Genomic DNA, 18,488 nt, shown 5'->3' with positions numbered 1-18,488 from the left:
CAGAATAACCAACCAACAAGTATTTAGCAAGCTCCTACTGTGTGTTAGCAGGGCAACTTGGTGGAACAGTGAATAGAGCGCCAGGCCTGGAATCAGGAAGACTCATGTACCTTCTTGGGTTCAAAACTGGCCTCTGACATGTACTAGCTGTGTGACCTCAGGCAATTCACTTAACCCTGTTTGCCTCAGTTTCCTGATCTCTAAAAATGAGCTGGAGAAGGAAAAGGCAGTATCTTTTCCATGGAAATCCCAAATGCAGTCACAAAGAGTCAGACATGACTGAAAAAACAACTGAACAATAAAACTATGTGCCAGGCAATATGCAAAACACTGGTGATACAAAGACAATGAATAAAATAACCCTTATTCACACAGAGCTTATAGTCTAATGGGGGAGACAGCAAGACAATTAAATACGTATACCCATGTGTATATAGAAATATAAAGAAAATATATGCAAAGTAGTTGTACAAAAATGATACTTCATCATAAAATAGAGGTTATTAGATTCTAAGGCTATATTAGTGGAATATAAGCTCTGGGATGGTTCTATTGCTGACATAATATATCTTCTTTCTGAGGACCAAATAACTAAGTAGGAAAAGACTAATCACCAGTAGACTAGGAATTCAATAATGGAATTATTTGATAGCAATCCATGAAACAAAAATAGAAAGTGACATTCAGTACCATGTGACTCCTTTCCATTTTTGCAGTAACAGTGTTAAATGAGAATAGAAATAATTAATAAACTTCGTCATCATAATTTTAAACAAGTTATCTGATTTAAACTATAATTATACTACAAGAGAAACTCAGGAAAATTATATATATGATTGACATTTTTAATATCCTAGTTAACAAATTCAGAAATAAAAACCAAAAAACTTCACAAAATGATTTAAAAATCTAAGAAGACAAGGTAACCAAAATAAAGAGCTTTGCTTAAACAAATTCTAACAATCAATCCCTGAGTTTTCTTCTATTCAAAATAAGATTGAAAAAAGTTACAATATTATTATATAATGAAGCACACAAAAATGAAATTGAATTCCAAATCCTTTCAATAAAGTCCAATTCATCATGGATGACATTGCAATAGAAGATGTAAAGACTTCAAGAAAGTCCTTCCAAGCTGAAAAGATCTTGTAGCCTATTAGTATCTGATGAATTCTATTAAGTTTTGAGTGGTCAGCTAAAGTTGTCTAAGAAGTGATCAATTTCTTACAGCAATTATCAAGATGTCCTATATAAGAATGAAGGATTGCAATTTTTATTGACAGAGGAAGTAAACACACTGCTATCAAATCATGGATCTTTGGAACACTGAAGTAAATTCTGAACTAAATATTTCAAAAGATGTTACATCTCACTGTGGACCCAAAGCATTTCAAATCATCTTTGTACAGAAAGCCTCAAAAATTTTTTATATTCAGAGCCTTTACCATAGTATGTGGCACACTGTCTGTGCTTAATTTTATTCAATTTAACAAACCATATTCATTTTAAGAATTAAGATTCAGAAACTACATTAAAAGACAATCACATGAAAATTACTTTTATATCAAACTATAATATCTGAGCACAAAATAAATTCAATTGCTGTATTACAAAAAATTTTTCTCAACAAATAAATAGGAGGTCCCCAAAGTCTCAGTATAATATTTAGGGGACCCCTTATGTCAACCTAACTACCCTGTTATTATTTCTTGCTTAACTTATTTATACTGCCTGAGGCATATCAACTTTAGATCTCTAAAGAAGATAGTTAATAAGCAAAATGACATTTGTAAACCATTTGGGAGAAGTTTGTTGTTTTTTTCCCCCTTCAGAGCCTTCCAATCCCTCCCCGTAAGAAATTCTAATAATAAGCTAGCAGATATACTGTAAAATAAAATGACATACCATTCTAATATCTTTGCCAAGAAAACCCCAAATGGGGTCCCAAAGAGTCAGGCACAACTCAAATAACCCAACAACAATGAAAAGTTTTTTGTATATAGCACTTTAGAACTTAGAAAGTACTTCACACTTATAATTTTAGTTAAAACTTGTAACAATACCACTATTCTCACTTTATAGACAAGAAAGCCAAGGCTCAGAGGAGTTAAGCAATGTGTTTGTTATCACAAAGCTAGCTATTACTTCTATGAATCTGTGTTATGTCTTTCTTACTCGAAGACCACAATGGCTGTACCACAAGGTAATCCTTAATTCCTTTTATAAAAAGTTTCCCCCTGAATGGAGACAGAAGGGCAAATATGAATCTTCCCCCACTCCTAAACATAGCCCTTCTCTAAATTAATCAGGCCAAAAAGAGAGTTGAATAAATAAATAAATAAATAAATGAAAACTACTTATTAACTTTACTCTTTTCTCTGTGACCAAAGAAACTGAGGTGGAACTAAGAAAAAGGAGGACAAATGTAGGACATGGTTGAAACAAAAATGGACAAAACAAAATGAACTGGAATTGACATTAGTAATAGAGATTCATCATGGGGAGTTGGTTATGGGGGAAAAGGCATCCATGTAAGGAGAGAAAGAGAATAATCAGTAATCAAGGGCAATATCAACTAGAATTTCATAAATCGTCTGATAGTAGTTACAGCAGAATGTGCTGATAAATGTTTAACAACCAGCTTGGAGGGGTGGATTATACACTACACACTTATACTTACACACAATATATACACTTAACTTCAATTTGCATTAACATCTTCATCACTTTCTTAGGTCTAAACAATCAATAAATCAAACTCTAGTTTGCAGTATTTATAAATTTCCAAGATACAAATATTCATATTGTATTGAAATTTAACAAATAGATATAACAAACCAGCATGAACTAGCTCCAGCATACCTCTATTCTAGGAACCCATCAATAGCATAGTAAGAAAGAACTCTGACAGCTTATAAGATAATAAAGGCTCAAACTACATTCATTAAAGCCTTTCACAGTTGAAGTCAGATGTATACTCCCACAATTCTCCAATGAACTAAAAGACTTCAAAAAATTACCAAGTGAAGGAGAAAATTAATTAACAAGTTCTATCATGTATATCTATATCTGAGGAACTATATTCTCTAGCCTATCAGACTTATAAATTAAATCTATTTATTCAACCAAAAGCATGGAATACAATCTGAAATGAATGCTTATATAAAGATTTGCTTTATTAAATATATCACAAATTCCAAACATCTTAAACTAACTTAATCATTTGTAAAAAGATGATAAAAATCATTCTGCTACTTTTTTTTTTAAACCCTTACCTTACGGTGTATTGGTTTCAAGGCAGAAAAATGGTAAGGGGTAAGAAATGGGGGTTAAATGACTTGCCCAATGTGAAGAGTGAATCAAACTTTCTTTGTCTATCAATCAGCAACTTTTAAATTAATCAATCAAAACCTTAAGCACCCCTACCAGTCACTAAGCATGAGAGTTCACAAGCCACTTTGCCAGAGTGGGTGACAACTCCAGAGGCCAGTGACCACCCCCTGGGCAGTGCTAGACAAATCAAAAGACTGCGACTGGTTCCTGTAAAGTGGAAGAAGGGACAGGAAGTGACATGGGAAAAGAGCTATAAAAAGTGCTGAACTTCCTATCCAAGAGAGTTTGGCTTTTGGGAGTTCAGTTTTGGGAACTAATTCTTTGGACTTTGCATTGGGCCTTTGTCTTGGAACTTCATCTTGGGACTCTGTGTTGGTGAGCTGTATTGAAGGAGACTCTTTCCCTGGAACCTGCATCAACTTGCTGGGTGAGTAGTTGGTCTTCCTTTCCTGGCTTGGAGAGATTGGTTCCGGAGAGGCCTTCATTTCCTGGAGAAGGTTGTATTGGTGGAACCCTTGCTGAAGACACCAACGTGTCCTCAGGCTAAAGATTACTGAGTCCTGACAGGGCTGAGCCAGACACCAGAGCAACATTTAAGGTGATAACATTTTTCCACTTTAACTCTTTCTTCCTCTTTGTAAATAAAGCTACTAAAAGTCATCTTGACTCAAGCTATAATATCTTTAAATTGGCAACCACAGTATTACTTTAAAACTTTCATATTAGCATAAAAACCTAAAATTTTATATTCTTACACCAGGATCACATAACTAAGAAGTGTCTGAGGTCAGATCTGAACCCAGGACTTCCTGTCTCTAGGCCTGGCTCTCAATCCACTGAGCCACCCAGCTGCTGCCTAGTAATCTTTTCTATCACGAAACAAATCACAACTCTTTCCTTGATGGCACTCAACTTCAAATGATGAAATTTTAGAACCAGAATTTATAGGCTTGAAAGTCAAGACAAGTAAGTCTATATTCTGTCTCAAAACACTTCTAGCTACATGACCAATTGCATTTCACCTCTCAGACTCTTAGTGTCCTCATCTGCAAAACTAGGATAATAATTATACTACCTTGGTTCACATGGTTATAAAGAAACCTTGCAACTTTAGAATACGATAAAAATTTGAGTTATCATTACTATGACACTAAAATCTACATAGCCAATTCTGAACTCCTCTCTAACCTCTAATCTCACATTTACAAATAAGCTTGACAATTATATCTAGACATCCTACAGGCATCTCAAAATCCACATGTCTAAATCTGCCTCCCAACCCTGGCCATATAAAGTTCTCTGGTTCAGCTATCACCAATACTAACCTCTTCTAGCATCCCTGAAACAGAACATCAAAATCATCTGGCTCAATGTCTCCCCAGTTCTCTATCTCCAATGAGTTAGCAAAATCTTACTGATTTTGCCTCCACAATCTTTTTTACATTTCCACTGCAACTACTTCCAATCAAACCCTTAGTTCTTTCCATTTACTCTACTGCACTTACCTCCTAACTTGGACTTTTGACTCCAGTCACTCCTCTCTCCAATTCATCCATCACAGAACTATCAAAACAATATCTCATGTGTACAGCTAAATTGAGAAACCCTCAGTGTCTTCCTACTACCAAAAAGATAATATACAAACAACATTTACCTCTGAAACAACTAACATAACTTTCACAAAAATTGATTAGTTAAGAAAGTACATCAAATCTTTAAGTACTCAGTGATATTACTATTGTTTGACCTTTTGAAATGTACAAAGAACACTCTAGTTTATTACAGGGGAAACTGCATTGCTATTAATCTAATCACTAGAAATTAAATTCAGATAGCAATAATAAACTACCAACAAGAGTAGTGTTGTTTTTTTAATTATCAAAGCTTTTTTATAACAGAAAATTACTCCAAATGCTGGTAGTCTTACAGGATCAGCATACACTATTATCATATAAGTAGGTAGACTGCCTTACCTGTATTAGTTGTATCCACTGATACCTCTCCAGTTGCCTTAGGCCAGTACTTTCCAGTGGATTTACCAATATTTATTTCTCTAGCAGATTTCTTAGAAGACACAGCACTTAAAACGGAATTACAAATTCTAGAATCAGTTTGTAGATGCAGTAGAGGATTTTTAGTTGTCTCTCCCTAGGAAAACAAAATGTATCCCAACATAAATATATTATTTCTAACTTCTCAAATTGTATTATATTTCATTATTATATTTTGAGATATAAAATATCCATACTATTCCTTTTGTATGCATATAATCCATAAAATTGGATTGATAAAATTTAATAATTTTTTTTAAAACCAAAAGTTTTAGTTAAAATATTTTAAACAATTTTATCAGATATTTTAAAGATTGATTACAGATTTGGGATTATAACCTTAACAGTAGTATAAAATAAAAAGATAAATTTTTAAATAGGTTACAATAGCAGGCCAAGGACTATCAGCAGAAATCAACTCCTTGACTGATTTCTCAATACCAAGTACATGGAACAGCTCAAAAAATTTTAAAAAATAAATTGACTATGACCTACACACACCACTCAAACAAAAAGCCATCTTTAAGAGGAATAATTTATACTATGAATGTATAATATTTTCTAAATCCATTCAAAATTAAGACTATTTAGAAATTTAACTTTTTTCACAAGTCTATAAACTAAGAAAAAGAAAGTCTGAATTAATTACATAGCATAAGTAAATTTCTTGGATTGTACAATATCAAGAATAATGATTTTGATAGTTTTAAAAAGAGACAGATAGAGAGATAGCTAGATCTGGAAGTTTTGAGTTCAGATCTGAACTCAGACACTACTTAGTTGTGTGTCTCAGGGCAAATCACTTAACCCCAATTTGCCTCTCCCTTACCACTCTTCTGCCTTGAAACTAATGCCATAGAATTGATTCTATGACAGAAAGTATGGGTTAAAAAAATTTTTTTTATAAGTAAAATAACCAATGAATCAGCTTTTGGATACAACTAATGAAGTTAATCTGAAAATTTATCTTAATAAATCATTTATTTTACATGTATTCTGGTTAATATATACTTTTCTTGTAATATGATTATTATTCTAGAAACTACCTCAAAAAGTGGTAAGAGAAATTTTCTTTTTCAGATGTATTATATAATCTAGTAACCCAATGACATTTCTCTGCTGTACACAGCATATACTGAGTAGTATATACAATGTACTAGCAAAATGTACTTAGTATCTGTGAAAATTGTATACTTTTGCTGCCTGAGATATGAGCAGGTCAAAGGGGGAAAAAAACGATAGGATTAGTGCTTTTTAGACACTATCATATGAACAGATGATTAAAATAAGTGGTAATGAAAAAGAAAGGACTTAAGGCAGTTTTTAACTTATTTCCTTAGTTAACAATATGTATTATATCAATTATTTTTTATCAATCACATTATTTTCTATTTCAATTTTCAAATTTCAAAATTCAATTTCAATTCAAAAATAAAATTAAAATATTATCAAACCAAAAACATATCAATAAGTTTAGTGGAAAAGAATTAAAAATTGAGTTATGAGTCATTTTAAATAAAATGTATCTAACTCTACAATTAATTTTGAAAGTTTTAATATTTTGGGCAGAAAAATTTTTCCAAATCTTTGAAAATAATACTGATAATTATTAATTCTGAATAAAAAATTTCCCTCAAGTGTACCAGTTTCAACTTTTTTAATAAAACAAAGGTATATAAAGCTTTATTTGAACAACAATTAATTATATATTTAACAAATTCAGTTGAAAATTTAATAATTTGTATAAATAGAGATTTTGAGCCTTTGGACTTCATCCCCCAGAAGTCCCTTACTATTTCCCAAAATTCCATTTTCCTGCATCCCCACATTTTGTGTGATTGTACTTAAGTGGCTATAACTCCTCCCTCTTCCTTTCTTGGACCTGCGACTGTGCTGAAGTGAGGCAGTTTTTTTGTTTTAGTTATTATTAATAAAACTTTATAAAATATAATATTATTATTGAATATTAATTTTAAAAGCCACATTTTTGGCTTACCATGAAGTGATTACAAATTCTCAAAAAGTTTTGAACAGATAGCCTTAACAGTAAAGATAGTAAGTTTGCCCAGTCACTGCCCACCAGGAGGGTCCCGGGGCGAGGTGTGCCTACACTCCTGTTCCTGCCCTGCCACCTGCCACCCACTGCTGCCTGATAAGTTTCTCCTGTCCATCTGTTTGGCCAGCATTCCTCACCACTCTCCTCTCAGCTTGGAGCCTCCTCTTGCCGAGACCAGACCCATCACAAGAGCCTGCCAATTCCAGCCATTTTTTCCCACAAAAGGTGATAAAAATCTTTCTTCCCCACTCCCTTTCCACACTCCACATTTGTGTTTCTAGCCAGCCAGAGCCATTTTTCAGCATGAAGAAAAGATGGGGTTCACCTTCTAATTTTCAAGCAGATTTTTTTTAAAGCTGATCCTGGACTCCTAGTTTAGAAGGCTAAGATTTTGATTTTTTGTTCAAGAAGGATCTTCAAGGAAGAAGCTTGCTAACTCCTAAACCCAGAGAATGAACTGTTGCAGAAAGATGCCAGAAAACAGACACTACATCAAGAAGATCAAGAATGAACTTTGGATATGGTTGATTGAACTGAAGTTTGATTGAACATTTATTTGTAAATGTACACTTTTATGCCAAGGGGACTGCCCCTAATTTGGTTTTCTGTCATTGCGCCTAGCAAAATATTGGTTTTGCTTTCTTTCTTTTCTATTCCTCCCTCACTACTGTAATTTCCTCTTAGAAAATTGAATATTGTATACAGCTGTAGTTAGAAGTGCTTTAGGACTATAAGATGATCATGTTAAATTATCAGTGGGGAGACTAGTCTCCCAATGATCATCGAGGGGAATGTGAATCTTAAAACTGCTCAGACTCTATTTCAGAAGATTGATTAAGCTATTCCCCATTTTTAACAATGGAGGTACTTGGTCAGGAATGTTTTGAGAACTTTTAAAATTACTCCACCCTAATCAGATAGTACCTTAGGGAAAGATAAAGTTGCAAACTCCTGATTGAACAATGAAAAGTTCCTAACTCATACTTATAGTAAAGCTAGAACCTTAAGCTAGGTCTGTTTTTAGATCTAATACAAAAAGGTGCTAAATACCTATAAAGGTTAAATTAATCACTAAAAGGTCAAGCAACTTACAAAAGGCAAGCTTAACAAAAGAGGTGTGAAGTACTCAGAAGATATAATCTACCCAGAGAAGGTGAGAACTAAAGAGAGGTGAAAACTAAGAATGGGCAGTACTGGGAAAAAACGTCTACTATGATTGGTAGGTGTGAAAATTTAGGGGAGGTGACATAAGAGAAAATTCTCTTTAAAAGGAGGTTGATTGAATTCAGTTGGGGACTCTGATCTCAGTTCAGGAGTTCAGTGGAGGACTGGAGCTTGCTTGAAGATGATCTTGTGTTGAGTGATAAAGACTGACTCGCTCTCCCTTAGGCTCAGGCCTAGGACAAATGGCCTATTTTCTACTATTTTCTCTTTCTCTCTCTCTCCTTCCCTTAACTCCTTCATTTATATTAATTAAAATCTCCATAAAACCCAGCTGACTTGGGTATTTTCATATTTGGAAATTTTCCCACGGTGACTACTTAATTTTAGATATTAAATCAAGACACTAAAAATTATCTTTACAGTTTGGCCAAAACCTTTACAGATTTTGGCATTCATAATTTTTAACATTCACAGTATATATATTCTTCACTCTTTGAAACAATTCTGAGTGAGGTTCAAGTATTGTCATCCCCTGCCATTTTCTTCTCCACTGTAAAAGCACTTCCTTGCATTCTTATGAAATAATCTTCCCAATTCTACCTCTCTTCTCCCCTTTCTCCCAGTAAATCCTTCTTTCTTGCCTTTCCATTATTTTAGAGGTCATTCCAAATAATTGATTCATATTCATGTCCTCTATATAAATACCTTTTAACTGTCCTAATGATAAATTTCATAGGCATACCAGGAATCATATTCCCATACAGTAATTATTGAGTCCTCCCCCCTTTTTTTAAATCCTTACTTTCTGTCTTAGAATCAATACTAAGTATTGGTTTCAAGGCAGAAAAGCAATAAGAGGTAGACAATTGCAGTAAGTGACTTGACCAGAGACACACAGCTGGAAAGTGTCTGAAGTCATATTTGAACTCAAGGTTTCATGTATCTAGGACTGGCTCCCTATCCTTTAAACCACTTAGTTCCCATTAAGTCCTTTAATTATTCTTTCATGATTACCATCTTGTGATTCTCAAGTTTTATGTTGGAATGTTAAATATTCAATTCAGCTCTACTCTTTTCATCAGGAATAGTTGGAAGTCCTTTATTTCATTAAATATTCATATTTTCCCCTAGAGCAGTGATGAACCTTTTAGAGATGGAGTGCCAGGCCCCATCCCCACCCCAAACCCCAAACTGAGTACAGGCAAGCTCCCCATCCAAGCCCTCATGCTGTGCCCCTCCATCCCACTACATGCTGGGTACTCCCTGGCCCCTATTCCTTACCCCACACAGGGAAGGGAAAGTGCTCCCACTGGGCTATTAGACATAGGGGCAAATGATATGAGGAATGTCTTCAACATGTATAGAGAGCAGGAGTATAGAGAGCAGGTCCAAACACTCTGCTCCCTTCCAGCTCTGCCACCTGTTAGCCACCCACCTTACCCCCTTTGTACTCCCATTGGGCTGCAAGGCAGAGGAACAGGAAAAGTGAATAAATGTTGTCAGGTGTGGTAGAGAGGGAAAAGGGAGAAGCTCTGCCTGAATCCTTCTGCCTTTCTAGTTACAAACTCTAGTGGGGGGGCACAGTCACATGCCTATAAACAGCACCATGTGTGCCATCTTTGGCATGCATGCCATAGGTTTACCATCACTGCCTAGAGGATTATACTCAAATTTGCAGAGTAAATACAGCTCTTGGCTGTAATCCTAGCTCCTTTGCTTTCCTGAATATTATTTTAATAACCACTCCATTTAACATGGAAGCTACTAAGTCTTGCATGATCCTGACTGTGGCTACATGATATTTAATTCTTTTTTTTCTGGCTACTTGAAGTATTTTCTCTTTGATCTGGGAGCTCTGGAATTTCACTACAACATTCCTGGAAGTTTTCATATCAGGATCTCTTTTAGATGATCAGTTGATTCTCTTAAATTCTATTTTACCTTCTAGATCTAAGCTATTGGGACATTTTTCCTTGAAAATTTGTTTTCTTCTTTTCATTCTTTTGATTATTTTGTTTCTTGATGTTTTATAGAATCATTAACTTCCTCTTATTCAATTTTAATTTTTTTAAAGAAATTGTTTTCCTCAGCGAAGTTTTGTACTTCTTATTCATTTGGCCAATTCAACTTTTAAAGAAATTCCTATCTTTAGTGAATTTTGATTTCTCTTTTACATTAGGTCAATTCTGTTTTTGAAGTTGTCTTCTTCAGTATTTTTCTGTGCCTTTTACCTAGCTATTAATTCTCTTTTGACAATATTTTTCTATCAATCTTGCAAAGTTATTTCAATTCATAATTTTTCTTCTACTACTCCTACTTTAACTTTTAAAGTTGTTTGGAGAAGAACGTTGAGAGAATTCAGTGCAGTTGCATTTTCTAGTTTGCCATCTTGGCCCATTTAATTTCAATGAATAAAAGATATAGCAATATTTCCATTACTTTCTCTAGATTCCTACATGGATGCTTTGTCCATTCTTCTCATTAATTTTTCTTCTTAGGTGGCCAAAATGATTACATATTCCATTTCTCTGTAATTCCTCTTATAATTTCACATCATTTCATCAATGCGTTTTAAGAGATCTTTGCATTCTCCATATTTAACAATTTTTAATGGCATTCTACCAAGCCAATATGTTAATATACCACAGTTTATTTAATCATTCTCCTATTGCTAGATATTTAGATTGCTTCCACCTTTTTGAAATCACAAATAAATGCTACTATGAAAATCTTTAACAGATAGTTATATTGTTTTCTGAGTAGCTTTCAAGGTATACGTTCAACAATGGATCTAATGAATCAAAAAGTATGATTTTTTAAATAATAACTTTTACTCTATTGAGCTAGAATGTTCTATGAAAGTTTGTATTCCTAATAATAATAAATAAATATACCTATTTATCTACAATACAACATGGAATTTCACTTTTATTTTTGCCAATTTGATGGGTGTGACAGTACCTCAAACATTTCTTTATTTCCATCTATGTTTACTAATGAGGTTCAACAATTTTTCAAGTGATTTTTAACAATATGTTTCCCCTTTTGAAAATGTGTATTCTTTGCTCATTTATTCATCATGAACTTGGAAGTTATCTTGTGATTTTTTTTAAACAGATTTTTCTGTGCTATAATGTTTTTAGTCTATGTTTTAACAAGTTTCTAACTTTTTGTGTTTACTATATTTTCCAAACTTTTAAACTGTAATTAGGTTTTTGTTATAAAGAAATTTTCCCTTTTAATATAGTTATACATGACTATTTAGTCCCTAACTTCTTTTACTTATAGTTTTTAAAAACATGTTTCCCCTCCAAGGCAAGAAGCACGGGAACAAAGATATATATTACTCCATTTTCTTCTATTATTTTTATAGAGGTCTTTTTATATTTAAATATATTATCCAGAAGGAATTCTCTGCAATATATGCTTCAAGACATGAGTCTACATTCCTTTTCCTACAAATATTCAATTTCCCCAGCTATATTTTAAAAATTAAGAATTCTTTTTCCCACTTGTTATTTTCCAAAGGAGTATCAAATGCTAATTGTTTTTTAATTTGATCAGATGGTTGGTACATTTACTCTGTTCCAATGACCTAATTTCTACACATAGCTTTGATTAATAATTACTTTGAAATATATTTTAAAGTATGAGTGTAAGAACCTATCTTTATCAGTTTTTCTCTCCAATGAGCCCCCTTGGCGTTTGTACCTGATCATTTTTTTACATAAATTTCCTTATGATTTTTTCAGGTTCTATAAAGAAAATCCTTTTTATTTTCATTAGGATTTCAGAAAATCTAAATTTTGAGTTATTTTTATTTTTTACTATATTAATCTAATCTGAACATACTGTCAACTTTTTAGATTCTGGTTTATTTTGTTCGTTATAATTTTACAATTGCCTTAAAATGAGTCCAATGTATTTTTGTTAACTCTTCTGTCTTAGAATTAATAAGTATCAGTTCCAAGGTAGAATGATAAGAGCTAGAGTCACATAGCTAGGAAATGTCTGAGGCAAGATTTGAACCTAAGACTTCCCATCTCTATGCTGGCTTTTTATCCACTGAGCCACTTTGCTGCCCAAGTTCTACATATTCTTCAGTAAGTTCATTCCTAAATATTTAAGGGTTTTTCATATTGCTATAAATAGAATTTTATAAAAATTATGCCTTATTTTTACTAGCAAATTAGAATGCAGATTATTTTTGGCATTCTCTTATATCCTGTGATTTTGAATATTTTAGGTTGAGGAAGTTGGATTTTCTAGATTATCATCAGATCACCTGCAAAAAAATGATATATTTACTGCTTTATTTCCAATGTTACTACAAAACATTTTTCTGATTTATTGTAACTGCTAAAATTTCCAAATGAAAGCAGTGAATTTCCTTGCTTACTGCCTGTTTTTAGTGGAATGCTTCTGTTTATCCATCACTCACTGTTGGCTAGGTTTTAATGTGTTAAATAAAAAAATCTCTTCATTTTTTTTTGTGTTTTTGTAATGAATGAATATGAGATTTCATCAAAAGTATTCTATAAATATATTGACATCATAGTTTTTTTTTCTTTTGGCTTTGTTTCACCTAAGTAGTATTTATGATAGTGAACTATATTTGCCTACCTGGTATGAACCCTGCTTGCTCACAATATAAATTTTAGTGTATTGTTATATTCTTTTGGCTAATATTCATTGGGAAAACAGGCCCATAATAGTGTTATCTTTACCTTGTGAATATCAATACCACATTTTCCTGATATAAGGTATCTGACAATGAATTCTATTACTGTATATAAACTAAAAATCTGTTATGTAGTGATTACATGTTTATATAAAGTTGAAAAGAATGCTGCTGTGAATGTTTAAATTACTAAGTTCTTTCTGTGTCACTTCTTTGTTTTGTAGATAATTATCTATTTCTTTTAAATTCTCTAACTTGTTAGAATATAACTGGGAAGTTTACAAGTTTTGCTCATATTTTCGTAATTTTTCAAGGTATTGATAAGCTATGCTGATTTTTTCCCTTTTCATTTAGTCTTTATAAAATATTATTATATTAGATAGTTCTCAAAGAGAGTAAGGGATATGGGGGAAACTATACCAATGTGAAAAAAAACAAGACATCAATAAATTTTAGTTTTAAAAAGAACATACTCCACACAATTAAAAATAGATCTAAACAATTGGAAAATCATTGATTGCTCATGGGTGGGACAAGCTAACATAATAAAAATGACAATCCTACCCAAATTAATTTATTTATTTAGTGCCATTCCCATCAAACTACCAATAAAATTTTTTACTGAATTAGAAAAAACATAACAAAGTTCATTTGGAAGAAAAAAAGATCAAGGATATCCAGGGAAATCATGAAAAAAAAATGCAAAGGAAGGAGGACTTGCTGTCCCAGATCTCAAACTATACTATAAAGCAGTGGTCATGAAAACAATTTGGTACTGGCTAAGAGACAGAAAGGAGGATCAATGGAATAGACTAGGGGTAAATGACCTCAGCAAGACAGTCTATGATAAGCCCAAAGATCCCAGTTTTAGGGACCAAAACCCACTATTTGATAATAAAAAAAAAAATCCTGGGAAAACTGGAAGCCAGTATGGGAGAGATTAGGTTTGGATCAACATCTCACACCCTACACCAAGATAAACTCAGAATGGGTGAATGGCCTGAATATAAAGAATGAAACTATAAGCAAATTAGGTGAACACAGAATAGCATACTTGTCAGATCTTTGGGAAAGGAAAGACTTTAAAACCAAGGAAAAGCTAGAAAAAAAATCACAAAATGTAAAATCAATCATTTTAATTTCATCAAATTAAAAAGTTTTTGTACAAACAAAATTAATGCATCCAAAATTAGAAGGGAAGCAACAAATTGGGAAACAATCTTCATTACAAAAACTTCTGACAAAGGTCTAATTATTCAAATTTAGAACTAAACCAATTGTACAAAAAATCAAGCCATTCTCCAATTGATAAATGGGCAAGGGACATGAATAGGCAATTTTCAGTTAAAGAAATCAAAACTACTAATAAGCACATGAAAAAGTGTTCTAAATCTTATAATCAGAAAAATGCAAATCAAAACAACTCAGTATCACCTCACACCTAACAGATTGGCTAACATGACAGCAAAGGAAAGTAATGAATGCTGGAGGGGATATGGCAAAGTTGGGACATTTAATGCATTAATGGTGGAGTTGTGAACTGATCCAACCATTCTGGAGGGCAATTTGGAAATATGTCCAAAAGGTACTAAAAGACTGTCTGCCCTTTGATCCAGCCATAGCACTGTTGGGTTTGTACCCCAAAGAGATAATAAGGAAAAAGACTTGTACAAGAATATTGATAGCTACGCTCTTTGTGGTGGCAAAAAAATTGGAAAATGAGGGGTTGCCCTTCAATTGGGGAATAGCTGAACAAATTGTGATACATGTTGGTGATGGAATACTATTGTGCTCAAAGGAATAATAAAGTGGAGGACTGGAACAACCTCCAGGAATTGATGCAGAGTGAGAGGAGCAGAACCAAGAAAACATTATACACAGAGACTGATACACTGTGGTACAATCAAATGTAATGGACTTCTCATTAGTGGCAATGCAGTGTCCCTGAACAACTTGGAGGAATCTACACGAAAAACCACTATCCACATTCAGAGAAAACACTGTGGGAGTAGAAACACCGAAGAAAAACAACTGCTTGAATACATGGATCGAAGGGATATGGTTGGGGATGTAGACTCTAAATGAACATCCTAGTGCAAACATCAACAACATGGAAATAGATTCTGATCAAGGACACAAGTAATACCCAACGAAATTGTGTATTGGTTACAGGAAGGGTGGGTGAAGGGGAGGGAGGGAACTAATGTGATTATTATAACCAAGGAATAATGTTCTAAATTGACTAAATAAACTAATTCAAATAGGAAAAAAAAAAGAACATAGCTGGATGCAATATTCTCTGATGTGCTTATTTTCTTTTGTGTTTGTTGTGATCCCTGTCTTTTCATCTTCAATTTTGTTGATTTGCATTTTTTCTTCCATTTTTTTATTCAATTTGCTGAAGGTTTGTCAATTTAATTAATCTTTAGTAAAAATCAACCCCTGGTTTTTAAATCAATTAAATTGTTCTTCTATTTATTACTTTATTATCTTTTATAATTGTTTGAGTTTCCTATGGATTATCATTTATTCCTTTACTAATATTTTAGACATAAATTTAGGGGTTTTTTTCTTTACTTTCTTACTAACATAGTCAACTGGCAATATAAACTTACCATTCAGAACAGCCTTTAGCTACCTCCCATGAATTCTGATATGTGAGCTAATTCTTTTACATATTAATTTTCTGATATTTTAACATTGTTCAATTGTCATTCAGTCATTTCAGTTGAGTACAACTCTTTGTGACCTCAATTGGTGATTTCTTGACGTAGATCCTGTACTGCTTTGCCATTTCCTTCTTCAGCTTATTTTACAGATAAGAAAACTGAGGCAAACAAGCTTAAGTAACTTTGTCCAGGGTCTCACAGCTATTAAATATCTGAGGCCAGATTTGAACTCAGGGCCTACACTCTTTGCTACCTCTTTGATATTTTAATATACCTCTGATATTTTAATATAATCACTGTCTAACAGATTTTCAGTTTCCATATATTTTTTTAAACTTTTGCTTATCAAAAACCTTACCTTCTGTTTTAAAATCAATACTATGTATTGGTCCCAAGGCAGAGGTGTGGTAAGGGCTAGACAACAGTGGTCAAGTGACTAGCCCTGAGTCACACAGCTAGGATGTATCTGAGGTTAGATTTGAACTCAGGATCTGCCATCTTGAGACCTGACTCATTAGCCACAGAGCTGCCCTTTCCACATAGTATTATAGCTTTACAAGTTATAACTTAATTCTAATTTTATTACACTGATTTTAAAAATACAGTATATATAATTTCTGCCTCCTTAAATTCATGTGGGGCTTTTCTAAGATGTAGAATCTGACCATTTTTAATATGTATTTGAATATGTATTCCCTGCTACCTTCATTTAGCTTTTTCCAAATTTCCATCACTTACAATTTGTCAGGTAAGCACACAATTCAAGTCTGTCATTTATTATTCATCTTCTTTCATTTTGTCATATACTGATAATGAAATACTGAAGTATCCTACTATGTTTTGTTTAGTTCTTCTTATATCATGCATATTCTTATTATTAATTTAATTATTCAGTTCATATAAATTATTTTCATTTTTTACCATTATTTGATGTCCTTCTTTGTCTCTTAATTTTCTCTAATTTAAATTCTACTCTTTCAGTTACCATTTCTACAACTTTTTTTTTAACTTTCAGATATATATTTTAAACCTATAACTCAACTTTAACCTTTTTCCATTAATGTTTCCTATAAGCAACACTTTGTTTCTTGATCCATTCTATAACTAATTCAGAAAACTCATTTATTTTTATAAATAGTAAATTTAATTTTCTTGCTATTATTTTCATCTTAGTTTTTTTATGAAGTTTATCTTAATCCATAACTATTTCAACTAGCAAATAAAACAAGTTATATTCTTACTTCTATGTCAGTTCCTTTTTTCCACTCATTTTTTAAATGTTATTGTTTTTTATCTAAGTTAGTTACTATTGTTTTTCATCTAAGTTAAAGGGAAAGATCAAAGATAATATCAAGATTTTTTTTTTTAATAAAGGAGGATGTCTGAATGATGGTACCACTGAACACAGGGAAAGATAATTGATTAAGTTTTTAAACAAAGTTCAGTTTTGGAAGATTGAGTTTGAGGAAATGGTGCAACATATAAAGATGGCATAGAGGCCAATTATATTGAGATACAGTTATCAAAGAAAAATTTTTTAATTTAAACCTCAGGTTAAGAAGCCCTGATATTTATTTAGACCCCAGGTTAAGAAACCCTGATGTATATATAGCTATGTACAAAACACATACAGAATAAATACAAGATAATCTTGATAATCATAGCAAAATTGGTAGCAGCTGAAGAAAATAGAAATCGCCTCATGTAAAAAGGGATGTTTGAGATCAATTGCAAAGGAAAATGAGGATTCCAAGAGGCAGGAGTGAAGAGGAATATATTCTAAGAATGAAGGACAAAAAGTGCATGAAAAACTGCAAGAAAGTCAATTTCTTTGGACAAAAGAGTACATGAAGGAGACTATTTTGTATATTTTATCAAGGAGACAAAAGCTACACATAGAAATGTATATAAAATATGTTTAAAATAAATGCAAGGAAATTATGAGAGGGACATACAAGAAGTTAAGGGGATCAGGATAGGCCTCACAAAAGAAGAAACGTAATAAAGTATGGGAATAAAGAGAAAAATCAGAATTAGAGACACTGATTATTTACAAAGAATTAAGAGGTAAAATTAGGAATAAATAAGATTGCCAAGAGAGTAGAGAGACAAAGCCTAAGTGTAGAACCTTAAAGAAAACCCAATTAAGGAGTCATAAAATGTATTAATCAGAGAAGTAGGAGAAAAGCAGAAAAGTTGGTATCTTGGAGAAATACCAAGGAAGAAGAAAATATCCAAAGTTAAAGAGTTGATAATAGTGTCAAATAAAGCGAAGTGGTAAGAATGAAAACAATTTTTATTAAAGGTCATTAAGTTTAACAATTAAAAGATTACTGGTGGCCTTTAAAAGAAAAATTTTGATACAATAATGGAAGTCAAATTGCAAGGGGCTGACGAGAAAATAAGTAAAGACGGGGTATCAGATACAGACAATTTTTTCATGAAATAAGTACATGAAAGGGAGAGGGAAAGGTGACACAGTATCTAGTGTACAGAGGTCAAAGGAAGATTTTCTTTTTTAGGCCTCAGCATGA

General features: G+C 32.7%; 1 protein-coding gene across 5 annotated transcripts in view; it reads right to left on the bottom strand.

Moving 5' to 3' along the window:
- The window catches only part of RAD54B (RAD54 homolog B), a 158,710-nt gene that overhangs the window by 114,811 nt on the left and 25,411 nt on the right, over nt 1-18,488 (bottom strand). For all 5 annotated transcript variants that reach the window (XM_007488118.3, XM_056823313.1, XM_007488116.2 and 2 more), the window contains one exon: nt 5,307-5,481. In XM_007488118.3, the coding sequence (XP_007488180.2) occupies nt 5,307-5,481 (175 nt within the window). The remainder of the gene's footprint in view (nt 1-5,306; nt 5,482-18,488) is intronic.

Source organism: Monodelphis domestica, chromosome 3, assembly GCF_027887165.1.
Source record: "Monodelphis domestica isolate mMonDom1 chromosome 3, mMonDom1.pri, whole genome shotgun sequence".
Lineage (NCBI taxonomy): Eukaryota > Metazoa > Chordata > Mammalia > Didelphimorphia > Didelphidae > Monodelphis > Monodelphis domestica.
The sequence above is the reverse complement of the archived record's forward strand: the minus strand, read 5'-3'. Positions and strand labels throughout refer to the sequence as shown.